Below are 26,949 nucleotides of genomic sequence, written 5' to 3' on the forward strand. Positions count from 1 at the left end.
TCAAACTCACTCAGAATGTCACTCCAAATATCCAGTTCATGTAGGCTAAAAAGTTCATTAAATTATTTGCCTTGTACCCATGGTTTTATTCATTTTGTTATTGCTAGCATCCACTTAACAATAATGATATTTAGAGTAGTTGCTGGAGACTGACCATCATGACCGTCTCAGATTTTAGACTTCAGTTTATGCTAATGAGTGTATTTGTCTTCAGGTTGTTCAACAGCAGCAAGGAACACTGGTCCGACCGCAGGTAACACTGACACAAACACCCATGGTGACACTTAGGCAACCTCAGAACCGCATCATGCTAACTGCTCCTTCACAGATGCAATTGAAGCAACTTCAGACAGGTAAATATGAACGTTTTTAAACCTCAAATACAAAACTACAAATAATTAATTATTGACCTGTTTGCTTAGATACCAATCTCTTATGTTCAGTAACTATTTTCCTTTGCTTCACCCTGTTTTTAAAAAAAAAAAAAAAAAAAAATTCCTCGTTGAAGCCAATAATTGAATATTTTCGCTCAAAATTCCTTAAAGAAGCCCTTTCAAATTAGTAACATTAAATTGTAAAAACACACTAGCTGGAGGGTAACTTTGATGCAGTCAGAAAAATCTAGAACGGTCATGAAAATAAATCGGTCTGTACCATTGGACACGGGGAGTGGAGACAAGTATAGTCTTCAGGAGAAAGGATAGAGGTAATTGGACCAGGGTATGCAGATGAAATTCAGTTCCCATTTTAAAGTCATGAATTCTGTCCTGAATAATTTTAATATAATAGTTTGACAAAACTTATGGCAGTTTGGGAAGCAGAGAAGTATAGTTGGTTACAACATAGGAATTTCTTTGTAGTACAGGGCGAGGAGCTGGGAAATGCAGAACTGGCGTGCTACAGCAGAATTGACAGGAGTGTGTAATTACAATGTGACAAATTTGCATAGGTAGTTTACATTAAAAACATTGATATAGGAAATGTATAATGGGAACAGTTGATACAGGAAGTGCATGCCGACATTGGATTTTAGTATATAGATGAGGCGAAGTCTCTGAATTTGTAAACAAATAGTACTCACTTTTAAAACTAAAACAAATATAGTGACGACTGCACTTATAAATCACATACTGCAAGTTGCCAGCGCCCAATCCAACGGTCACTAGGAAAGAAAGAAATGCTTGAACTTGTATAGCACCTTATGACAGAATTGAAACATCTTAAAACACTTAAGAACATAATGCAATAAGAAATAGGAGCCCCACCACTGTCATAATGAACTAGACTGTTGGCAACCTATTTGACTCCATATCCTGCTCATCACAATTATCTCCTAGTTCCACCTCCGTAATATCACCTGCATCACCCCGCTCAGCCCATCTGCTGCTAAAACCCTCATGCATGCCTTTGTCGCCTTCAAATTAATTATTCCAATACTCCGGTCTGGCCTGCTATCCTCCACCTTCTGTAAGTTTCACCTTATCCAAAACTCTTCTGCCCATATCCTATCCTACATCAAGGTCTACTAACCCATCATCCCTGACCTATATTGGCCTCAGATTTAACATTCTCATTCTTATGTTTATATTGCTCCATGGCTTCTCCAACCTGTTCCTCCAACTCTGGCCTCTTGTGACCATCCCCTTTCCCTTTGTCACACCATTGGCAGCAATGCCTCCAGCCACCTTGCCTGCACTAGCTGGAATTCTCTCCCTAAACCCTTCTACCTCTCCAGCTCCCGCTCTTCCTTCAAGACCCTCCTTGAAATCCAGCTCTTTGGCTAAGCTTTTGGGCACTCCTCCCAATATCTTCTTCAGTGGCTCAGTACACATTTATTTTCCCTTATGGCTCTGTAAAGCACCTTGGCACATTTTTCTACATTAAAGATGCTCTCCAAATACAAGTTGTTAATTTTGCCTGCCTAGGTGACCCACAGGATAGATAGCCATTTTGCATCATCATTCCCCCATTATACAACTGCACATTGCTGCTTATATGATATTTGTGCTTTTTTAAGCAAAATTGCAAATAAGCGGTGCTCAAAGTGCCCTGGCTTTGAATGAGGGGTCATAGCATCATGATCCTAGATACTGCAAAAATCAAATATTCCACACTAAAGTACATCTAACTGCATAACAGTAAATCTGATTAAATGAATATTGACATAATGACAAAAGCAAAATACTGCAGATGCTGGAAATCTGAAATAAAATCAGAAAATGCTGGAAATACTCAGGTCAGGCAGCACCTGTGGAGAGAGAAACAGAGTTAACGTTCCAGGTCGATGACCTTTCGTCAGACATAATGATATACAAAGGTTTTACCACCACATTCAGTTCAGGTGTTTTGCAAATGTCCATGGGGATTCTTTTGTAACTGAAATAACTGAGGGTGTTGGCATGTTGAGGAACTTCTGTTATTAACGCAATATTTAGAAGACATACTCAGTTAAATGATGGCGCGAGTGGTAAAAATGTCCTTTACTGCCACAAAAAAAATGTTGCAGTCGTCGTCCTCAAATAGACAGAGCTTCTATACGATACAGTGGTTTGTTGTGCAAGTGATAAGTGTGCATTTTAATCTGCGAGTTAGATAACCAGGCTTAAAAATTGCTGTACAAGTAAAATACTGTAACCAATTGAGCTGGAGCAAGTTACGAGACAAGTATTTAACATAACTTTCTCCATAATTTTACAGTTCCCGTTATGAAACAGACAGTGGTGCCAGGAAATAAAGCTGGTTTGACTTATTCTGTCCAGACTTCTGTTGTTCAAAAAAACAAGCTTAAAGAAGCAGCAGCGGGCGGTTCTTTCAGGTGAGACGTTTGAGCAAAACCTCAGGAAGGAACAAATGATACTTAGGATGGAAAATGTTGATATTAAAAACTCAAGACTTTATTCCAAAAATAGAATTGATATGCACATCACTTAACTAGCAGTAAGTAAGTATTTATCTATCGTAAAAACCCAAATGACAAAGTTCCTTTAAAAACAACCACCACCCCCCACCCCACCACAACTGGCATTCTTTCGAGTAACTTCACTTCTGATCCCTGGGCCTTTATCAGGTTACTTATTTAGAACTTAGACCTTTTGACTATGAATACACAGCATTCTGATATCTGGATGCTCAACACATGTTGCGCTTTGTGGTGGATTAATACATCCAGAACCAGGGGTCACAGTCTAAGGATAAGGGGCAAGCCATTTAGGACTGAGATAAGGAGGAATTTCTTCACCCAGAGTGTGGTGAACCTGTGGAATTCTCTGTCACACAGGGCAGTTGAGGCCAATTCATTAAATATATTCAAGGAGTTAGATATATATTTTTTTAAGGCTAAAGGGATCAAGGATATGGGGAGAAGGCAGGGACAGGGGTACTGAATTTGGATGATTAGCCATGATCTCATTGAATGGCGGAGCAGGCTCGAGGGGCCGAATGGCCTACTCCTGCTCCTATCTTCTATATTTCTATGACAACCAACGATCTTGGTTTAGCTCTCGAGGGAAGAGCAGGGGACACCATGCACAAAGCAGAAGTGAGGCATTTCCCACTAGGAAGAGAAAACAGGCTAATTTTTTTTGCTCTTGGGATGTGGGCAATGCTGGCAAGGCCACATTCATTGCCCATCCCGAGTTGACCCGAGGTGGTGTGTTGGACCTTCCTGAAGCACTACAGTCTCTGTGATGATGGTGCTTCTGCAGTGGTGTTAGGTAGGGAATTACCCTGCATGCGTCTCAGTACCTACTCGTGGGCTGAACCTGAAGGCAGGCTGCCTGCGCTGTTGACCAAGGACAACCTAAATGGGGAACTCTTCCTTCCTCCCAAACCAAATAAATGTAGTTCTAACAAATCTGTACATCTTGGTCCAGTATTACATGAGCATTTGCAGATTTCTCAAATGTAGTTTATCTCTTAATGACATTAATGTGTAGATGTGAAATTTTCTAGGGATGATGATGATATTAATGATGTGGCATCCATGGCTGGAGTTAACCTTTCTGAAGAAAGTGCACGCATTTTGGCAACAAATTCAGAACTGGTGGGCACTCTGACAAGATCGTGTAAAGATGAAGCTTTCCTGTTCACTGCACCATTGCACAGAAGAATGTTAGAAATAGGTAAAGAGATATCTAGCTATTCTCACAGTATGGCGACCTTCTTATGCAAACTTTGTGAAGGAGCCAATGTAGTAGGGGATCTTCTTAAAACATAAGCCTCTTTCAAACTGTTTAAAAGTATCTCTAAGGAAAGTTTTTGACAGTACATTTTTTAGCCAGAAGAAACTAAAAATGCAAAAATTAAGAAGTGGAACCATAAGTACGGTTACATTTTAATCAGCTAACAGTGTTGTCCAATAACATTTGCTAACTAGCCACAGGTGTGGCTATGGCAACACCGTTTTAGCCATATGCACTAATTTTTGTAGAAAACACCTTAGGTACACTCACAATACAGAAATGTATTTAACGTGTATATTTACTTCACAAACATCTACCACCATTCAGTAACCAAGGAAAGAAAGCACTCCACAATTGAAAAACACTCGCGCGCTGCTTTTCATCTGACCATTTTACTAACAAACGCACAAAAAGTACACATACATACAGTGTGAATGAGCACCGACATCATGGTGTCTATTACTCATTTTTTAAAATTTACTAATCAGAAATGCAATTAGCCACATCTGGATTCCCAATTAGCCACATGCGGCTAGTGGCCAAGGTATTGGACAACACTGAACTAAAAGAACAATACTGCATCAGTAAAAGGGGAATGCTATAACAATAGTTAAAAATATTTAACCTATCTAAAAAGGTATTTTAACTTTTTTTGGGAACAGGTAAAAAACATGGAATTACCGACGTTCATCCTGATGTAGTAAATTTTGTGTCACATGCCACCCAACAGAGATTACAAACACTTGTAGAAAAGATATCTGAAGTTGCACAGCAGAGAAACATCTCCTACAAGGTGAGTGTAGAATCACTGACTCTTCTTTAGACCCAATCTCATTATAATTGTCTTTTAAAAAGAAATCTTGAGTTGCTTCCATCAATTCCTACCAACAAAAGGTTCATAAGCTAAATGTACTTGCATCCTTTTTCAAGCATTTGCTGTAATCTTTAAAAAAAAACTCTATAAATTGCCCCCTCCCCCTTTCCTGAAGGTATTGACTCACATTGGGACATGGGTCCACAGGTATCAGTGATCCTCCGGTACCTCACCAAAGTGCACATTCTTCGTGTGTGGAACTAGATAGTCAGTGGTAGCAGGAAATCTGATAATGGGGGCATCAGAGCCAAGCCTCAGCTAACTTCAGTATAAAAAAAAGTGTACCTTCCAACAAGCATCACTGATTTGCAGTCAGGAGCAGAAACTCTCTGATCATTCCCTTCCCCAGCCTGGGACACAGAGGCCACTTTTAGTACCTTTACAGCCACCTCAACTAACTCAGTACAAACAGCAAACAAAAGTTTGTATTGCAGAACAGTAACATCTTGGAAGATTTATTGGTGGAAGTTTTTATATAGCGGTGGCTTGCACTAGAACAACTTCTTCAAAAAAAAAAATGGCAAATCAACACTACATTGATGTATGTGGACTCATTGCTCTTAATCCTATCTCTGTAATCTCTGCCAGCCCTACAACCTTCAATCTGTGCTCCGCCAATTCTGGCCACTTGCGCATTCCCCGGTTTTAATCGCTCCACCATTGGCGGCCGTGCCTTCAGCTGCCAAGGCCCTAAGCGCTGGAATTCCCTCCCTAAAACTTTCCCCTTCTCTTTCCTCCTTTAAGATGCTCCTTAAAACCTACCAATCATCTGCCCTAATATCTCTTGTGGCTTGATGGTCAAATTTTGTTTAACGCTCCTGTGAAGCACCTTGGGATGTTTTACTACTGTAAAGGCGCTATATAAATGCAAATTGTTATTAACAAAAGGCTGATAAGCAGAACACACACTTAAATGATGGTTTTAAAGATTTTTTTGTTAGGAGTTATCATCACTAATACATAGAATATTTCTCTTTTTGCATCTCAGGATTAAGCACTGATTTTAGCAGCAATTTATTTCTGCTACTTCATTTATTAGCAAGCAGAGCATTATTCAATGGGGTAGGAGCATAACGAGCAGAACATTTTTCCCCTCACCCAGCACACTCGGACTAGTTACTTGAGGTTTTAATTGAAATGTCAACAGGTTGGAATGTTGCCCTTCACACACCGGCATCAAATAAGAAAGTGGTGATAGGACAGTCCATTTGTTGTCAAGGTTTCTATGTAGGAGTTATTTCACTACTCCTGCAAACAATTAATAATTCAGATTGCCTTTTGATTTCAGGAGGACGACAGGTATGAGCAGTTAAGTGATGTAAGGTCACAGCTCAAGTTCTTTGAACAACTTGATCAAATGGAAAAGCAAAGGAAAGATGAACAAGAAAGGGAAATTTTAATGCGAGCAGCAAAGGTAAGCAACAAGTCTTATATTTTAATGACAATGCACATTAGGTGCAATTTAAGTGAAATCAAACAGGAGAGGATGTTACAATAAATTAAACTCTCAGTTCCATTGCGTGCATAGTGATGCCTTTCTAAAGTTTAATCTAGCACCTAGTGTACATAATGAATGCCGAGCCAAAGTCAACACTGGTACAAATGTTATATGCACATACCCAACCTGGGAGCCATGTGCACTTGTACACCACACACAGTTGTGCTTAGCTAATGATGCCAAACAAATCTTGGGTCTTCTGTCGCCAGCACAACCATTTCTGCTCTAGAATTGCAGCTCTTATGGTGGGCACCTGTTTTGAAGCGTACATTTAACGAGTTGAAACAAAGACCAGCACACGCTGTGCAGTACAAGAGGGGACTGGACTGGAAGATCTGTCCCGGTGTTTGTGTATGTGAAAGTCACAGTAAACTACTTCAACTGCTGGACTTCACCACCCAGAGTTCCACAAGCAAGCTTTTAAAAGCAATGGTGTGTTCACGTGGCAGAGCACACAATTCAGTTGTGCAATTTTTTCCACATAAAATTTTTTTTTTGCTGATCATTACTTAAACTACAAAATAGTTCCTTATACAGTAAAAGGAATGGAACATCAGATCAAGTCAGACAATACAACGTAAACACTGGGGACAATATTTGAAAACCATTCTAGAACACAAAGTAACACAGAAAAATAACAGATGAAACACAAGTAACTACTGCAACTGAAATGACCATGAAAGCTGCTAGATTATCGTAAAAACTCAACTGAATTCATTAATGTCCTCCTTGAAAGGAAACCTGCCAACCTCACTTCACGTGACCAATGTGACACCTGTCCCACACTGTGGTTGACTCTTAATGCCCTCTGAAGTGGCCTAGCAAGGCACTTAGTTTTAAGGCAACTAGGGATAGGCAATAAATGCAGCATTGCCCACACCTAGCAAACAAATGGGGAAAAAAAGCTTGCCCATATACAGTGACTACCCCAAATAAATCCTGTGTGTAGCAATTTGAGACATTTCAACACAAATACTATATAAATGTATATAAAAAGTACATTCCCCACCACTTACACCGTCCACGGTTATCACAGGCAGGGGACTATATCGGGCAAACAGAGCTAATCGTTTTCCATTACCATTGGAGTCAATTACAAAACGTTACCATAAGAGTTAATTAACATATTAAGCGGGCCAGCTATTTCAGGCAGTACTCAAAGTACTTACCCTGCAGTTACCAATTTAAAAGGATCTGCTAATGCCAAGCAAAATCGGGTCTTTTATAACTATTCACACCTTGCTAATCCACTGTATTACATTTACCGATTTAATAGACTGCTGATTTCAGGCAAATTCAAGTCTTCAAGCAGTTTCAATTAGCTGTTTGCACCTCGTTAAAGTGCGATTACCTTAGTGATGAAATTCTGGATGTAACTGCTAACAATTAGGGAGAGGCAGTTGCTAAGTGGAGATATCTTTTTTTTTTAAATGTTGGTTACTTTGCTTTTTGGTTTTACCGTCCAGCGCATATAGCGAGCAAATCGCGTTAACTCCAACACGCCAACTGTAAGCGGTGGAGATTGTAATACTTTGACTGCTGGTATGCAACACATTATAATCAACCATTGGCCATACCTTAAAAGAACATTTCTTTGCTTTACTCTATCCACAAACTTGTATTTTGTTGGTCTAGGTGGGTTATAGTTATCACATTGGAATAAAGTTGAACTCACACAGAACACTTGCCCACAGTATTGCATAATCACCATCCTTTGAGTTAATGCCATAATTCAGTAAATCGTTGCAGGTTAGAACCTGGCATATAAAGACAGTGACATTAGTTTGCCTAGAAAGATGTAGTGACTTGTAAGCTGATTAATCAGTCAGTGCCTTTACAGGAATTTTTAATTATCAATCTCAACCCGTGTGCCGGAAAACAAGTGCTGCATTGTTTTACAATGATCAATTTCTTACATTTCATCATCAGTCTCGTTCCAGGCAAGAGGACCCAGAACAACTTAGGCTAAAACAAAAGGCCAAAGAGGTAAGAATAACCCTTTTTTTAAATTCCTCCCTACCAAAAAAAGAGTATTAATTAGCCTTCAATCACAAATCAGTCTACAAAAGACAACTATAGGGATGTACTGGAAAAGAGGTATCTATAACAAAAGAAGTGGAGCATCAAGTTAAATTAATTGGTCTGAGATCAAGGATAATAGTAGAAACAAATAATGCAGTGAAGTTCAGGTGACAAGCATATGCAGGAAGGTTCCGCACAATTTGATTAATAAAGTCAACACAGACGCACACACTTGTAATAGGTGCCTTTATGCAAAAAAATGGCTACTTTATACAGTGTTGGAGCAGTCAGTACAGGTTCTATTCTTAATTTCAAACCCCCTAAAGAATACACTTCAAAACTGAAATTTGACTTATTTGGCAGTAGATTTAAGCAGCCATAATAGTACTACTTAGTGACAGTGGTGGGTTGTTTGTTTGACCGGTTTACAGGCCTTAGTAGAAAAAATGAAGGCTTCCAATACATTAAAAGTCTTTGAGTTTAAAAAAAAGACTTCTTGTATATGGGATTTTACTTCTCTGTCAGATAAATTAATTTTCACAAGCATAAAATAAGCACCAAAAGTACAAACTAACATAGGAACAGGAGTAGGCCATTTAGCCCCTCGAGTCTATTCCGCCATTCAATGAGATCATGGCTGATCTGCGACCTAACTCCATATACCCGCTTTTACCCCATATCCCTTAATACCTTTGAGTAACAAAAATCTATCAATCTCCAATTTAAAATTAACAATTGATCTAGCATCAACTGCCATTTGCAGAAGAGAGTTCCAAACTTCTACCAACATGTGTGTGTAGAAGTGTTTCCTAATTTCACTCCTGAAAAGGTCTGGCTCTAATTTTTACACTATGCCCCCTAGTCCTGGACTCCCCAACCAGCAGAAATTGTTTCTCTACAAATGCTGAAAAACTGAGTTAACGTTTCAGGTCTGTGACCCTTCATCAGAACTGGAAAGAGAGATGTAACAGATTTTAACCAGGTGCGGGGGGGGGGGGTGGAGGGAGAAAAGAGAACAAAAAAGGGACAGTCTGTGATAGGGTGGAAGGCCTGAAACGTTAACTCTGTTTCTCTCTCCACGAATGCTGCCTGGCCTGCTGGGTGTTTCCAGCATTTTCTATTTTTGATTCGGATTCCAACGTCCGCAGTATTTTGCTATTGAAAATAGTTTCTCTTTATCTACCCTATCTGTTCCCTTAATATCTTGAAAGCTTTGATCAAATCACCACTTAACCTTCTAAATTCTAGGAAATACAACCCTAGTTTGTGTAATCTCTCCTCATAACTCAACCCTTGGAGTCCGGGTATCATTCTGGTAAACCTACGCTGCACTCTATCCAAGGCCAATATATCCTTCCTAAGGTGTGGTGCCCAGAATTGCTCACAGTACTCCAGGTGTGGTCTAACCAGGGCTTTGTACAACTGCAGCATAACTTCTACCCCCTTGTATTCTAGTCCTCTAGATATAAAGGCCAGCATTCCATTAGTCTTTTTGATTACTTTCAGTACCTGTTTATGACATTTTAATGCTCTATATACCTGGACCCCCAAGTCTCTTTGGACCTCCTGTTTTTAGCTTTTCACCATTTAGAAAGTACCCTCTTCTATCCTTTTTAGATTCAAAGTGGATGACCTCACATTTGCCTACATTGAAATCCATTTGCCACAGTTTTGCCCATTCACTTAATCTATCAATATCTTTGTAATTTTATGCTTTCATCTACACTGCCTACAATGCCACCTAATCTTTGAGTCATTGGCAAATTTGGATATGTGGCTTTCTATCCCATTATCCAAGTCATTAATAAATGCAGTGAATAGTTGAGGCCCCAACACAGATCCCTGCAGGACACCACTAGTCACATCCTGCCAATTAGAGTACCTGCCCATTATCCCTACTCTCTGTCTCATGCTGCCCAGCCAATTTCCTAACCAGGTCAATAATTTGCCTTCAATTCCATGTTAACAGTCTCTTATGTGGGACTTTATCAAATGCCTTCTGGAAGTCCATATAAATAACATCCATAGACATTCCCCTGTCCACTACTTTGGTCACCTCTTCAAAAAATTCAGTCAGGTTTGTCAGGCATGACCTACCTTTTAAGAATCTATGCTGGCTCTCTCTAATCAGTTGAAAATTTTCACGGTGTTCAGTCACCCTATCCTTATAGACTAGTAATTTCCTGACAACAGATTTTAGGCTAACTGGTCTATAATTCCCTGGTTTCCCTCTCACCATTTTTAAATAGCGCAATTTTCCAATCTAAAAGAACAGTTCCTGAATCGAGAACTTTGGAAGATTATAGTTACAGCATCTGCAATGTGCTCACCTACTTCCTTTAAAACCCTGGGATGAAAACTATCTGGTTCTAGGGATTTGACACTCTTTAGTGCCATTATTTTCTTCATTACTGTCCTGATTGTTAATTTCCTTGGGATTTCTGGCATGCTAAGCTCTTCCTCTACTGTAAATACTGATGCAAACTAATTATTCAACATTTCTGCCATTTCCTTATTGACAATACCACCGTTATCAGTTTTCAAGGGGCCAACATTCCTCTTTTTAATATAATTGTAAAATTGTGTGTTGATTTTGATATCCTTTGCAAGTGTCTTTTCATAACTAACTAGGAGATTTCTCACAATTGAGATAAACCTACCAATATGTTCAGCACTGTTTAGATAGTGATTTGTATGAATGAACTGATTACTCTGACAACTCTGTTGCTAGTTTCTGTGATGACAGATTTCAACATCAGTTGTGCTATTTTTTTCTTGTGATGTCACAAAATGTAGAAATATTAGCTATATTTGTAGGTGTTAGCTTGGCTTAGTTGGAAGCACTCTTGCATCGAGTCAGAAGGTTGTGGGTTCATGCTCTATGCCAGGACATGAACTCTCAACCTAGGCTGACACTTCAGTGCATTACTGAGGGGGTGCCGCATTGTTGGAAGTGTCGTCTTCTGAATGAGATGTTAAACCAAGTTTGCCTGTTCAAGTGAATGTAAAGATCTGATGGCACATTGGCAGAGAGTTCTCCCGATGTCTTGGTCAACATTCCTCCCTCAAATCACCAAAAAGATGTTCACTGGTCATTCATCTAATTTGCAGTTTGTGGGATCTTACAGTGCAAAGATTGGTTGCTGCATTTGCCTAAGCAACAACAGTGACCACTTCAAAAAAGTAATTCATTGGCTAAGAAGCACTTTGGGACATCCAGAAAAAATGATATGGCACTATATAAATTATCGTTCTTGCTACTCATGTAGGAGGAGTCAAAGATATCGTGGATAAAACGAATAGTAATAGTTGCACAATAAACTGGATGTGTCATAACAATATTTAACCATTTCTAGAAGTTAATATTTTGAGCTAGTTAAGACTGTTGTTTAACTCAGCCAGTGTTAATTGAAATTGAGCCATCTATCAAATTGTAATCAAATACATAACTTCATTCAGATGGAAACTACCAACAACCAAAGTAAGGCGTGGTACTGCAACAGTCAACATCTTCAGATGAATAATTGAACACTTCTTTGATTCCCAGATGCAACAGCAGGAATTGGCTCAGATGAGACAGCGAGAAGCCAATTTAACTGCATTAGCTGCCATTGGCCCCAGGAAGAAACGGAAGGTTGATTCACCAGGACCTGGGATTGGAGCTGGGGCAGAGGTACTGTATCTGTTTTTATTTATAAAAATGTAATACAGCATTGCAGTAACACTACGCAACATTCAAAATCAGATGATTTTTTCTCCATTGCAAGTTATGAGAAAAAAATCCTATTTATCAATATTATACACTGGAGTCAAGGGTTTCATACAGAACTATTCACAACTTAAAACAATTTCAAATTCCTGTTCTCTTCGTCATCACTAGATTTCCAGCCCTCTGCTGGTCTTTTCTGTGATGGGAAGGGCAGCAATTGCCTTTGTGCTGAGCCAGCAGTTTTTGGAGAGGAGGGAGTAGCGAGTCTATGTTCCAGCCAATGAGACCCAGGAATTGCATTGCCCAATAGTAGTGCTTCTTTAACATGCCCAGTTTAGTCTGGGAAACAGCGATGCCCTCCCATTTTAGAATAAGTGAAGCTTGTAGCCTGAGCGTTGCCAGAATTCTTTGATGGTCTGAAAGGGGATGGGGAGAGAGATGCTGGGATTGGTGACAGACAGCAGGACTTCATCCACTAAATGATTGTGGTAAACCACGTTCACTATCGTATCACTGTTAGTAGTTAGCACTGTTCACCACTGTTCGTTATAACTGTATCACTGACCACTATTGTATCACGGTACGAGGTCGCCTCTTGCCACACTGCTATACCTGGGATGACCACTGCCGACTCCGCCTTGGCTCCACCCACCAGGCCAGGTATAAAGGTGAGTGACTGGCTGGTATTCCTCCTGCTTGGATCGGATCACCCACGAGAGTGGGCTCTGTTATTTAGTCAACAAAAACCTTTAGTCACCTTCGTAACTCTTCGCCTTTTATTGGAGGAATTGATAGGTATATCAATTTTATTGACTAAATTTAATGATGTCCGACAACGAGTCACAACCGGCGGAGGAGCCACCAGCGCAGCTCCCAGGAGCACAGCCACACCAGCCAGCTTGGCTGCGAGCCCTCAGACCGCCGTACCTGGACCTGAACCCACGAGCAGCAAACTCAGCCGCAGACTTTAAACACTGGCTGGTCTGCTTCGAATCATACCTGAGAGAATCCAGCGTCCCTCAGGCATCCAAACTAAGTGTCCTGCAGGCACAACTGAGCCCGAGAGTATACACTCTCATCGAGGACATGACTACCTACGAGACCGCCATCAACCTGCTGAAACAGAAGTACCGGACCCCGGTAAACTACATGTACGCTAGGCACCTCCTAAGATCACGGCCGCAACAGCCAGGAGAATCAGTAGCCGAATTCTCACAGGCGCTATATGCACTCGCCAGGAACTGTGACTTTAAATCGGTGTCGGCAGCCGAAAATACTGAAGATAATATCCGCGACGCATTCCTGAAAGGCCTACGGTCCGAGTACTCACGGCAAAGACTGCTGGAAGCTAAAGACCTCAGCATGGAAAAAGCTGAAGCCCTCGCTATCTCCCTGGAAGTGGCCCACCAAGATCAGGAAGCATTCACCAGGTACTGCTCGCGACCCTGGGACTCGGGCCCGACCCCTACCACAGCACCCTTCCCAGCGCCGCCCCCGGGACCTACCTCTGCGTCGGCGTCCCGGACCCGACCGGCCCCGCCACCCCCGGCACCGGCCCCGACATCGGGCATCCGCGATCGGGCCGCCGGCTGTTTTTTTTGTGGCCAGGAGAAGCACCCGAGGTCGCGCTGCCCAGCCAAGAACTCCATATGCAAAACCTGCCTGAAGAAAGGCCACTTCTCCAAGGCCTGCAGGAGCGGATCCTCAGAGGCCAGCAGTGCCGCATGCGAACTATGGGGGCGGCCATCTTTGTTTAGGGCAACTGAGGCCAGCATCCCCACACATGAGTCATGGGGGCGGCCATCTTTGATTAAGGCAACCGACCCCAATAGTGCCTCATGTGAGCTACGGGGGCAGCCATCTTCTCCGTCATTTTGCCCTACCTCGTGGGAGACGCCATTTTACTCACCACGCCCGACCGCCTCGCCCGCAGATGACAACGACTCGCTCAGCTACACACTAGCTTCCGTCACCCTGGACCAAGCCCGCCCGCACCATCTGTCCAAGTCAATGATGGACATCAAAGTGAACGGCCACGCCACGACCTGCCTGTTCGACAGCGGAAGCACGGAGAGCTTCATCCACCCAGACACGGTGAGCCACTACTCCCTCTCTGTCCTACCAACGCGCAGCCGAATCTCGATGGCATCGAGGTCCCACGCCACGGACATCAGCGGCTACTGTGTCTTGACCCTGTCGGTTAAGGGCACGGAGTATAAAAACTTTAAACTCCTCGTCCTCCCCCATCTCTGCGCTGCCGTCCTACTAGGGCTGGACTTCCAATCCCACCTCCAAAGCGTAACCCTAGCATACGGTGGACCCCTCCCCCCACTCACAGTCAACAACCAGCAAACGTTAAACCGCCCACCGCGTAACACCTGCAGCCTCTCCACCCTCAAGGTCCCGCCACCCTCTCTGTTTGCTAACCTTACCCCTGACTGCAAACCCGTCGCTACCAAGAGCAGGCGGTATAGCGCCGGGGACAGAGCCTTCATTAGCTCTGAGGTGCGGCGCCTCCTGAAAGAGGGCATTATCGAGGGGAGCAGCAGCCCCTGGCGTGCCCAGGTCGTAGTCGTAAAGACCGGCGATAAAAACCGCCTGGTCATCGACTACAGCCAGACCATAAACAGATATACCCAGCTGGACGCATACCCCCTCCCCCGCATATCTGACATGGTCAATCAGATTGCACAGTATAAAGTATTCTCGACCATCGACCTGAAGTCGGCCTACCACCAACTCCCTATCCACCCTGAGGACCGCCAGTATACCGCCTTCGAGGCGAATGGGCGCCTATACCACTTCCTTAGGGTCCCCTTCGGTGTCACTAATGGGGTCTCGGTCTTCCAAAGGGAGATGGACCAGATGGTTGACCAGAACGAACTGCAGGCTACATTCCCCTACCTAGATAACGTCACTATCTGCGGCCGCGACCGGCAGGAACATGACGCGAATCTGGAGAAATTCCTCCGTACGGCCCAACGGCTGAACCTCACCTACAATAAGGAGAAATGCGTGTTTAACACCACGCGCCTTGCCATCCTCGGCTGCGTAGTGGAGAACGGAATCATCGGCCCCGACCCAGAAAGAATGCGCCCCCTCATGGAGCTACCCCTCCCCCACTGCCCTAAAGCACTTAGGAGAACCCTGGGGCTTTTCGCCTACTATGCCCAATGGGTACCCAATTACGCGGACAAAGCCAGACCCCTCCTGAAAGCCACTTCCTTCCCCCTCACGGAGGAGGCGTGCGCGGCCTTCTCCCTCATTAAGGGAGACATAGCCAAGGCCACGATGCACGCAGTGGACGAGTCCATCCCCTTCCAGGTGGAGAGCGACGCATCCGACTTCGCCTTAGCCGCCACCCTAAACCAGGAGGGGAGGCCAGTGGCCTTCTTCTCAAGGACCCTACAGGGCCCCGAGATCCGACATTCGTCGGTCGAGAAAGAGGCCCAGGCGATCGTGGAGGCAGTACGGCGCTGGAGGCACTACCTGGCAGGCAAACGATTTACCCTCCTCACCGACCAGCGTTCGGTGGCTTTCATGTTTAATAACAAGCTGAAGGGCAAAATCAAGAATGACAAGATTTTGAGATGGAGAATCGAGCTCTCCACCTACGATTATGAGATCTTGTACCGGCCAGGCAAGCTGAACGAATCCCCTGATGCCCTTTCACGAATGACATGCGCCAGCGCGCATATCGATAGGCTTCAGACCCTCCACGACCAGCTCTGCCACCCCGGAGTCACCAGACTCTACCATTTCATTAAGGCCCGCAACCTGACCTACTCCATCGAGGAGGTCAGGACCATGACCAGGAACTGCCAGACCTGTGCGGAGTGCAAACCGCACTTCTATAGGCCGGACCGAGCAAGCCTGATCAAGGCCACCCGCCCCTTCGAGCGCCTGAGCATCGACTTTAAGGGGCCCCTCCCGTCCTCTGACCGTAATGTGTACTTCCTCAACATCGTTGATGAGTACTCCCGTTTCCCCTTTGCCTTCCCCTGCCCCGACATGACCAGTAGCACGGTCATTAAGTGCCTGAATGCCCTCTTCGCCTTGTTCGGGTTCCCGAACTATATACACAGCGACCGGGGCTCCTCCTTCATGAGCGAGGAACTCCGGCAATTCCTCCTAGAGAGAGAGGTATTGCAGCAAGCAGGACCACCAGCTACAACCCCAGAGGTAACGGTCAGGTGGAAAGAGAGAACGCGACGGTATGGAAGGCCGTCCTCTTAGCCTTAAAGTCTAAGGGCCTCCCAACCTCCCGCTGGCAAGAAGTCCTCCCGACAGCGCTGCACTCCATCCGGTCATTACTTTGCACGGCCACTAACACCACCCCCCATGAACGAATGTTCGTTTTCCCCAGGAAGTCGACTACGGGAACCACTCTACCAACCTGGCTGACCGCCCCGGGGCCGGTCTGGCTGCGGAAACACGTGAGGGCCCATAAAACGGACCCCCTGGTCGAGAGGGTGAACCTCCTGCACGCCAACCCCCAGTACGCCTACGTGGCGTACCCAGACGGGCGGGAGGACACTGTCTCCCTACGAGACCTCGCACCCTCAGCCGATCCGGAAACACCGCCACCACCCCCCCCAACCTCAGCCCGGGTAGACGGCATGCCGGAACCCCACGAGCCCTCGCCGACCACGCAAACACCAGCATCAACACCGGATAAGGCAACACCACCGCTGCGGCAATCGGAGAGGCTTACGAAGCCTCCGGACAGACTGACCTACCAGAATTGGTAGTACACTTCACCCCGCCGGACTTAATTCTAAACAAGGGGTGAATGTGGTAAACCACGTTCACTATCGTATCACTGTTAGTAGTTAGCACTGTTCACCACTGTTCGTTATAACTGTATCACTGACCACTATTGTATCACGGTACGAGGTCGCCTCTTGCCACACTGCTATACCTGGGATGACCACTGCCGACTCCGCCTTGGCTCCACCCACCAGGCCAGGTATAAAGGTGAGCGACTGGCTGGTATTCCTCCTGCTTGGATCGGATCACCCACGAGAGTGGGCTCTGTTATTTAGTCAATAAAAACCTTTAGTCACCTTCGTAACTCTTCGCCTTTTATTGGAGGAATTGATAGGTATATCAATGATACTTTGCATTCCGCTCTGCCAGCTCCTCGAGGTCCTCGGATACCAAGGCTAGGGTTTCTGCAGACAGGCCAAAGAGGGAAGATAGGGACAACCCTGCCTAGTCCCTCATTGGAGGGAATGCTGGCAACATGCTGCCACTTGTTCTCATTAAAGACGAGTATAGGCAAAGGATTTGGATTCAGTTTCTGAACATGTCTCCAAAGGCCGTCCACTCACACGTAGAATGCTCTATTCTCCCCGATTGAAAATTCAGTGATTGCAACAGTGTAAACGTGTTCATACAATTACTGAACAGTTGTCTGATATTGTCAGTCACAAGGCAGCCTTGGATGAACCCAGTTTGGTTTGGATGGACCAAGGGGCAACCAAATCCAGAACTTGTTAGTATTTTATAACAACATTTGGGGAGGAATATTGACCTGTAGAAGACACAGGCATTTGCATCCTTGCTGTATGTAGGAGTGTGACTGGATCTGATTTCATAGATTCTGCAAGTGTATCCACCACCAGTGTGTGGCAGAAGAGCTTCACCAGAATAAGGCTTCATTCAGAAGTAGAGCTTTGTAGAAATCAGTAGGGAATTCCTTTGGCCCTGGAGCCGTGCTGTACTGCAGGCCTGTGCCAGCCTTTTGGACCTCAGTTACTGGGACATTAACAATTTCAAGTTTTCCTCAGAGATGGATGGAAAGTCCAACAACTTCCTGACAGTACTACAGGGAAGTGTGCAAGCAGTACGCGGGCTAAGTAATAACCCACAAAAAAAAATACACACACGTGATGCCAAACCCAGAGGGCCCTGGAACAGTGTATGGATGAAGTAGAATCCCTACATATAAGCAACCACGCAGCCAGTGCCAAAAAGGACTTATGATCCAGACCAGAGAAGATCTAAATAACCTGCTTCCAGTAGGAACTGGATGGTTGTTCCACTGTACCAAGAGAAGACACAATGAGCAGGGAGGACAAACCAGGGTAGCTACCAGCATACACTCTGCGCAAATAGATATAGAACAGAACCATTACATCTAAAACCAGACATAAACCACCAGTGAAAAGAATGTCCAAGTACTATGCCACCCTCTACACCTCACCGGCCACACAGTAGGAAACACAGCTGTTATATGTAAATCTTAATTTACTTGGCTTTTTGAGTATATGGTTTCATTCAGTGTTCAATTATTATAAAAAACACAAATACTGTTTTGTATTGAAACTGTCCACATGGTACAAGTCCACAGCTTCGAAGCTCAAAACTGGGCATCCATGAGGGCCATCAGCAGAATTGTATTCCACCACAATCTGTAACCTCATGGCCCGGCATATCCTTCACTCTACCATTACCATCTAGCCAGAGGATCAACCCTGGTTCAATAAGGAGTGTAGAAGAGCATGCCAGGAGCAGCACCAAGCGTACCTAAAAATGCAGCGCCAACCTGGGGAATCTGCAACACAGGACTACATGCATGCTAAAAAGTGAAAGGAGCATGCTATAGACAGGGCTAAGCGATCCCACAATCAACAGATCAGATCAAAGCTCTGCAGTCCTGCCACATCCAGTCATGAACCATTAAACAACTAACAGGAGGAGGAGGCTCCATGAATATCCCCATTCTCAATGATGGTGGAACCCAGCATGTGAGTGCAAAAGACAAGGCTGAAGCGTTTACAACCATCTTCAGCCAGAAATGCCGAGTGGACGATCCACATCGGCCTCCTTCCGAGGTCCCCACCACCACAGAAACCAGTCTTCAGCCAGTTCGATTCACTCCACGTGATCGAAAAACAGCTGAGCGCACTGGATACAGCAAAGGGTATGGGCCCCGACAACATCCCAACTGTCGTGCTGAAGACTTGTGCTCCAGAACTAGCCGCGCCTCTAGCTAAGCTGTTCCAGTACAGCTGCAACACTGGCATCTATCCGACAATATGGAAAACTGTCCAGGTATATCCTGTCCACAAAAAGCAAGACAAATCCAATCTGCCAATTACCACCCCATCAGTCTACTCTCAATCATCAGCAAAGTGATGGAAGGTGTCGTTGACAGTGCTGTCAAGCAGCATTTACTCACTAATAACCTGCTCACTGATGCCCAGTTTGGGTTCCGCCAGGACCACTCGGCTCCAGACCTCATTACAGCCTTAGTCCAAACATGGACAAAGGAGCTGAATTCCAGAGGTGAGGAGAGAGTGACTGCCCTTCAAGGCAGCATTTGACCGAGTGTGGCATCAAGGAGCCCTAGTAAAACTGAAGTCAATGGGAATCAGGGGAAAAACTCTCCACTGGCTGGAGTCATACTTAGCACAAAGGAAGATGGTTGTGGTGGTTGGTGGTCAATCACAGCCCCAGGACACCACTGCTGGAGTTGCTCAGGGCAGTGTCCTAGGCCCAACCATCTTCAGCTGCTTCATCAATGACCTTCCCTCCTATATAAAAAGGTAAAAAATGAGGCTGTTCGCTGATGACTGCACAGCGTTCAGTGTCATTCGCAACTCCTCAGATAATGAAGCAGTCTATGCCCGTGTGCAACAAGAACTGGACGACATTCAGGCTTGGGCTGAGAAGTGGCAGGTAACATTCACGCCACAGAAGTACCAGGCAATGACTATCTCCAACAAGCGAGAGTCTAACCACCACCCCTTGACATTCAATGGCATTACCATCGCCGAATCCCCCACCATCAACATCCTGGGGGGGTCACTATTGAACAGAAACTTAACTGGACCAGCCACATAAATACTGTGGCAACAAGAGGTCAGAGGCTGGGTATTCTGCGGCAAATGTCTCACCTGACTCCCCAAAGCCCTTCCACCATCTACAAGGCACAAGTCAGGAGTGTGATGGAATACTCTCCACTTGCCTGGATGAGTGCAGCTCCAACAACACTCAAGAAGCTCAACACCATCCAGGACAAAGCAGCCCGCTTGATTGGCACTCCATCCACCACCTTAAACATTCGCTCCCTCCACCACCAGCGTACCGTGGCTGCAGTGTGTACCATCTACAAGGTGCACTGCAGCAACTCGCCAAGGCTTCTTCGGCAGCACCTCCCAAACCCGTGACCTCTACCACCTAGAAGGACAAGGGCAGCAGGCGCATGGGAACATCATCACCTGCAAGTTCCCCTCCAAGTCACACACCATCCTGACTTGGAAATATATTGCCGTTCCTTCATCATCACTGGGTCAAAATCCTGGAACTTCCTCCCTAACAGCACTGTGGGAGTACCTTCACCACACGGACTGCAGAGGTTCAAGAAGGCGGCACACCACCACCTTCTCAAGGGCAATTAGGGATGGGCAATAAAAATGCTGGCCTTGCCAGCGACACCCACATCTCATGAACAAATAAAAAGTGAGAGGGGCAGAAGGTGGTTTTGGGAAATGGAAGTGTCACCTTTGTAAGTTTGGGGTTAATACTGAGGAGTAAATCTAACCCATCCTATAATTGAACAGAAGACAGATGATACAGAATGTTGAAAAATATTTCAATCCACGGCACCAACACATTACTGTGAACATAAATTTGACAAAGTACATAATATGGTGATTCAGTAGTTATAGTACCTTGGTATGTTGGCAAGTGTCACAATAATGTAGGATGCAGGCTTACTCCCATAGTTTCTGATCTCAACCTTGAGATTTGGGCTTGAAAGCAAGTTACCCAGCCACCACCTCAGCCAGTGAAGTATAAGCACTGATTTCCATTCAGGTTTTAACAGTTACAAACATCAGCATTAGATTGGCCAGCAAAAAGTCACATGTCTTACTTAGTTATTCTCATTGATGAATTGAAGGGAAAAGGGTATTCAAATACTTTCAGGGAATAAGTCCTCTGCTGTACTGTGCAAGCATCAGCTTCATATTATCCCCAGTTTTGAAACAGTGGTGACCTCACAGAACAAGACTTACCTTAACGGAATGAGTTTCCTTATTATACAAAGTGTTTTTTTCCCCCTGTAGGACTAACCAGGATAGTGTTTTTTTTTTACATAACACTACACAGACCAGTTTGGCTTGACCACATCTTGTTAACCATCTATCTAAAGTCAGTTAACCGTCTATCTAAAGTCAATTATCCAATCAGTTGCAGTCACCTGGGGGAATGTTACTTAAAGAAGCATTGCCTTTTATTGTCTTATATTATCACCCTCAACCCAACCCAACCCACCCCACCCCCAAAACCACTGGTGTTCTTGTAGTATAGTAATGCTTATTTTAAGGTGAATTTGCATCAACTAATTGCAGTGTTTGTCGACCCGGTTTGTGAAGCAGTTTTCAATAAAGACAGCGCCTCTTTAATTCTTTAAAATCTTGTTCTGACCACACTTGGATTATATACAATGAAACCCAAGCCCAATTTTCACAGAACCATTTTGGAAGAATGTACTGTACTACAGAAGTGTGTAAAGCTAGAATCTGATACAAACAGATTGTGATGGAGAAAACTGGTTTTAATAAAGAAATAAATCAAATAGCATAATGTACCTTGACTATTTTATTCCTGAAACCCACCATTTCAGCCCAGTAACCCAAACTCCTTGGAGAAAGGTGAATGCTGTTCCACTTTAGACACTTTATCTACTACTAACTCTTAAATGAGCCGTGAAGTTTGTTGATACAAAGGCATTTACCGAATATAAATGAACATTCTAATTGTGTAATGCACACTTTGCTATTTATGGGGGTGGGGAGGGTTCAGTGCCGATCCTGTGAAATCTTCAGTATAAATCACAGGTTACATTACAGTAGTATGAAGTGACATTGATGTACAAGGTTGGTCTTCTATACAGAGAGCTTAAGAACACAGTCCTTTTACCTTTGGCATCTGGGTTGGAACCAACCCTGGACGATTCTGGGAAAGTCTTTGTTTCATGGTTCCCAATGAGTTTGAGTAATCTCAATCCAGTTGCTAGAGATCATGAGACCACAGCTGAAAATAATTCTGCATTAATTGGCAATATAGTAGGGGGTCACTCAGAGGCCAAAATAACAAATGGAGGGGGTCGTTCGGCCCGATTGCCTGCCTCTCTTCCACGGCTACGTTCGAACCCAGGTGTCCCTGGAGATGGAGCACGCGGTGTCCGCCGGCACGCTCAAGGCCTTCCGCGACCAGTGGGCGCCGCGGGGACTGGAGTGCATCATCACCCCGGCCAACACAACTTTAATTTGATTTGTTAAGTTTTATTAAAGATTTATTAATTTACAGTTGATTTGTTTAAGTAAAAGGTTAAAAAGTTGATTTGGGTCATCAAAAAGAAGCACAATAACAAGCGGTATGGAACAGGAAATGTCACACAGCTGCAGTAGGGCCTGTTCTTTTGAATTTGAAGTTAAGGTACATTGTTGGAACAGAATGAAGGGAGCTCTACCTTGCATTTGGCCCATTGGATATTTGTTCTAGAAAAGCTTGATGCTGTTCCTGGAAAAATTCCCTTCCCTATAACTGACAGTTCAAACCAAAAAATAATATCCAGTTCACATGGTGATTTTATTTTCTAATGTTTCACTAGTATTTTGTATGGGGTATTTTCTTTACCCCAAAAGGGCTGTGGACACTGAGTCATTGAGTATATTCAAGGCTTAAATAGATAGATTTTTGGACTTTTGGGGAATCAAGGAATATGGGGATCGAGCGGAAAAGTGGAGTTGAAGTCGAAGATCAGCCATGATCTTATTGAATGGGGGAGCAGGCTCGAGTGGCCGTATGACTGACTTCTGCTCCTAATTCTTATATAACACCTAAATATACAAAAGCTGCAGGTGTCATTGGATGCGGATCAAGAGCAGAAACTTGGGCTGCTTTTTTTGCCGCTCCCTAGCCTGGGAATATTGATGTCAGTGTTAATACCTCCACTGCCGCACCAGCCGAGACCTAGAGCAGTCTTGGATTAAACTGGAACCGTTCTGGTCTAACTCAGTACCACACAATGGACTACATCCACCCACACAATGGACTACATCCACCCACTGAGTTATGTACTTACCATCTTTAATGTACACTTTTCTCACATGAAAGAAAATTAAATAAAGCAGGAGCTTCATGGAACAAAAATCTTCATTTCGCATTTGTTCACCAAACAAGTCCACACAGTTAGCACAACAAATACCATGACTAGTACCTTCTAAGATATTTTATTATTCCAAGCTAATTGTAGAGTTCAGGTAGTTAATATATTGGCAGTATGAAGTAAAGTATCTCGCAAAGCAAATTCCAGATTGTCCAGTCTGAGGAAAAAGTTGCCGGAATTTGAATTGTTGCATTTCAGCCCGACATGACTTACTGCTGCTTTACAATGGAATGCAATACATTATCTGTTACATAAGAAATAGCAGCAGGAGTAGGCCATTTGGCCCTTTGAGCCTTTGGCCAATCAATAAGATCATGGCTGATCATCTACCTCATCTCCACTTTCCTGAACTATCCCCATATCCCTTGATTCCCTTAATATTCAAAAATCTTTCAATCTCGGTCTTGAATATACTCAACGACTGAGCCTCCACAGCCCCGAGGTAGAAAATTCCAAAGATTCACCACCCTCAGTGAGGAAATTTCTCCTCATCTCAGTCCTAAATGGCCGACCCCTTATTCTGAGACTGTGACCCCTGGTTCTAGACTCCCCAGCCAGGGAAACATCCTCCCTGCATCTACCCTGTCAAGCCCTGTAAGAATTTTGTATGTTTCAATGAGATCACCTCTCAATCTTCTAAATTCTAGAGAATATAGGCCTAGTCTACTCAATCTCTCCTCATAGGATAATCTCCCCATCCCAGGAACCAGTCTGGTGGACCTTCGTTGCACTCCCTCTATGGCAGTATATCCTTCCTTAGGTAAGGAGACCAAAACTGTACACAATACTCCAGGTGTGGTCTCACCAGGGCCCTATATAATTGCAGTAAGACATCTTTACTCTTATACTCAAATCCTCTCGTAATAAAGGCCAACATACCATTTGCTTGCTGTACCTGCATGTTAACTTTCAGTGATTCGTGTACAAGGACACCCAGGTCCCTCTGAACACCAACATTTCCCAACCTCTCAACCATTTAAAAAATACTCTGCTTTTCTATTTTTCCTACCAAAGTGGATAACTTCACATTTCCCCATATTATATTCCAGTTTTACATTTTATCTGTTTTTTCTCTGTTTTAGGGACCCAGTACGGGCGGGTCACCAGGTGGCTCTGGAGTTGGAACAACGAGACAGTTCACGCGGCAACGAATAACAAGAGTCAACCTCAGGGACCTTATCTTCTGCTTGGAGAATGAGCGCGAGACAAGCCATTCACTAATGCTATACCGTGCATTCCTTAAATAAACATCCTGGGTTGATTTGTTTAGTTTTATGACCGAGACAACCTTCTGCCATTTCTTTTTCTTTGCATTTTTTTTTGAGAGGGGGTGGGGTGGGGAAGGAAAGAGTTGTAGAGATGGAGAACAGCTGGAATTCCGCGAGTGGGAGAATGTTTTAACGTTCAGCTTTACATTAACTCTTATGGTTTTAAAGTTTTGAATTTTAGTTAGAAAAAAATAAATACAGCGAGACCTGTGGATCCTTTATTTATAAAATAAAAAATCTGATCACTTCTCGTCTCCTGACTGAGTGGCCTTCTTGCCAAACAAGCCATATTTAAAAACTGATTCTGATTTCACCAGTGTATAATTTGCCACCTTTTTGGCAGATTAGTAGCAACTTGAAACATTTAAGTATTCTGTTTTTGAATCATTTGGCTTAGAAGACTTCGAATTATATGGGTCTGAAGCTAACGACCTTGCATTATTTTACCGTCAAGGGCATGGAGCAAAAAAACATTTTCATTATTGTATTTTTATCTATTTTTCATTGTTTCCGTTCCTTTGCTGTATTTTTTTTTCCTCGATTTAGCCTTTGTAAATGTATGGTTTGTGAAGAGTTAGGAGAGTTGGTTCAGTGGTAACTCTGCCGTTCTCACCATGTGATTTGCATGTCAGAGGCTTTCCTTGGAAGCCTTCAAGAAGGGTTTTTTTGTGAATGTTGTAGGGCATTTGTAAAAAGAAAAAAAGCTTTTTTATTTGATACAGTACATGATGCCGTAAAGGATTTAAAAAAGATAACTTTTCTGCATAAATATACATTACTTGCACTGTGTTGGCTATCTAGCTAATGTAAAACTTTAGTTTAAAAAAAAATCTAAGAAATGGTGAATTGTGAAAGGATTGTTACTTGGTATGAATCACGTGTAGAAAACAATTTGCTGGTGTCTATCAGTGAGCTAATAATTTGTACATAATTTTGGCACATAACATAAATTGCTATGTAAACCGTAATTATTTTGGTAAAAAGACTGTATGCAAGCGATGGGCCTACTTAATGGTAACCAGAGCAATGTCCCTTCTTTGTATCTATTTTTTTATAAAAAAAATACTAAATTTTTCTTTATATTTTCCAGAGGTTATTGTATTAAATGATTGTCTATCGATAGGACATTATGATTGTAAATACTTTTGCTTTCTTTGTGTGTAATTTTATGTTGTTAAAAGAAACATTTAAGATGCTATTAAGCTGATGAGTTGTGTGTGTAAACTGAAAACTAATCAGTATTTTTACCAATGCCTGAAAACTGTTACACCCTTGGTCTTTTACAAATCCTGTCTTTCCATTTTTCATGTAAATTTTGCACAGTTACTTGTTAATATGTAAATATTTTACTTTCAAAAAAAGGAAGTTTTTAATTACTATTGTTTTATATAGGATTGAAAGAGAATTAACTCCTTTATTAAAACAATGAATTTATCTGTATTTTGCTTACTGTCTTTCTTGTTGCTTGAATTAACCTTTTAAAATTAGGTTGTACGTTTCTACAATACTCCTATGAGCAGGAAGACAAGTTAAGAAAACATCATGCATTCCTCAGTTTAAAAAAAAAAGTGCAGCATGCTGAAGAAACAACCCTGAAGTGAAGATTTTTGCAAGCATATGTCACAATGGCATTGGGCTATACCTTTATTGTACAGCATCATTTTAATGATTTACTGTACCCTTGGCAAATAACCACCAAGCAGAATGACGTCTAGTTTCTTACTGTTGTGCTAGACATCTTGAAAAACTAAGCAGCAGCTTAGCACTTAACTACATTATTCATAGTAGCCCAAAGCCAATATTGGAAACTGGTCCAAGGGAATTTGTTCCTCAATCTTGATAAGAAATTCTCACTGGGGGGGGTGGTAAGCTGGTAGATGGTTAGCTGGTAGATGGTTGGACCGTCTCAATTTGTTAGGATGCCTGGCAAATTACTCAATGTCATTTTAATTAGAGGGATTGTTATCTAGTTGGTAATGATGTCTCAGTGATTCCAATTTCTCCATAATTTTTTAAGTAATATATCCAACCAATGAGCTGTCCTTTGTTATAGCCAGTGACTCTTTACACATCCAAAAGCAAATTGCCAAGATCCAAATCTGTAATCAAGCATTTGACCCCCCCCAAAAAAATCAGAATACAAAGCTAATTTAAGAACGAGTTTCAAAAATAGATTGCAAATTCTACAAATGAAAAAAAAAAGCACTCCAGC

At 43.3% G+C, this 26,949-nt stretch overlaps 1 protein-coding gene and 1 long non-coding RNA gene across 8 annotated transcripts in view; one reads left to right on the forward strand and one right to left on the reverse strand.

Annotated features, from left to right (window-relative positions):
- LOC147108807 (uncharacterized) overlaps positions 1-22,319 on the reverse strand; it is a 29,601-nt gene extending 7,282 nt beyond the window's left edge. For 4 of the 6 annotated variants that reach the window (XR_015080659.1, XR_015080663.1, XR_015080658.1 and 1 more), the window contains exons 1-2: positions 22,218-22,312; positions 1,082-1,162 (exon numbers count right to left, since the gene is read on the reverse strand). This is a non-coding gene — a long non-coding RNA (uncharacterized LOC147108807). Of the gene's footprint in view, positions 1-1,081; positions 1,163-20,965; positions 21,092-22,217 lie in introns of those variants that run through there. The other 2 variants (XR_015080660.1, XR_015080661.1) reach the window with 2 other exon arrangements.
- The window catches only part of taf4a (TAF4A RNA polymerase II, TATA box binding protein (TBP)-associated factor), an 80,978-nt gene extending 54,801 nt beyond the window's left edge, over positions 1-26,177 (forward strand). The window contains exons 8-15 of one of the 2 annotated variants that reach the window (XM_086005655.1): positions 215-353; positions 2,698-2,815; positions 3,952-4,121; positions 4,844-4,974; positions 6,344-6,469; positions 8,483-8,539; positions 12,123-12,248; positions 24,552-26,177. In XM_086005655.1, the coding sequence (XP_085861781.1) occupies positions 215-353; positions 2,698-2,815; positions 3,952-4,121; positions 4,844-4,974; positions 6,344-6,469; positions 8,483-8,539; positions 12,123-12,248; positions 24,552-24,716 (1,032 nt within the window). In that variant the 3' untranslated portion in view covers positions 24,717-26,177. Of the gene's footprint in view, positions 1-214; positions 354-2,697; positions 2,816-3,951; positions 4,122-4,843; positions 4,975-6,343; positions 6,470-8,482; positions 8,540-12,034; positions 12,249-24,551 lie in introns of those variants that run through there. The other variant, XM_086005656.1, reaches the window with a different exon arrangement.
- The last annotated feature ends 772 nt before the right edge of the window (positions 26,178-26,949 follow it).

The sequence above is a fragment of the Somniosus microcephalus genome, chromosome 13, assembly GCF_052327205.1.
Source record: "Somniosus microcephalus isolate GS21.2 chromosome 13, FLI_Smic_1.0, whole genome shotgun sequence".
Classification (NCBI taxonomy): Eukaryota; Metazoa; Chordata; class Chondrichthyes; order Squaliformes; family Somniosidae; genus Somniosus; species Somniosus microcephalus.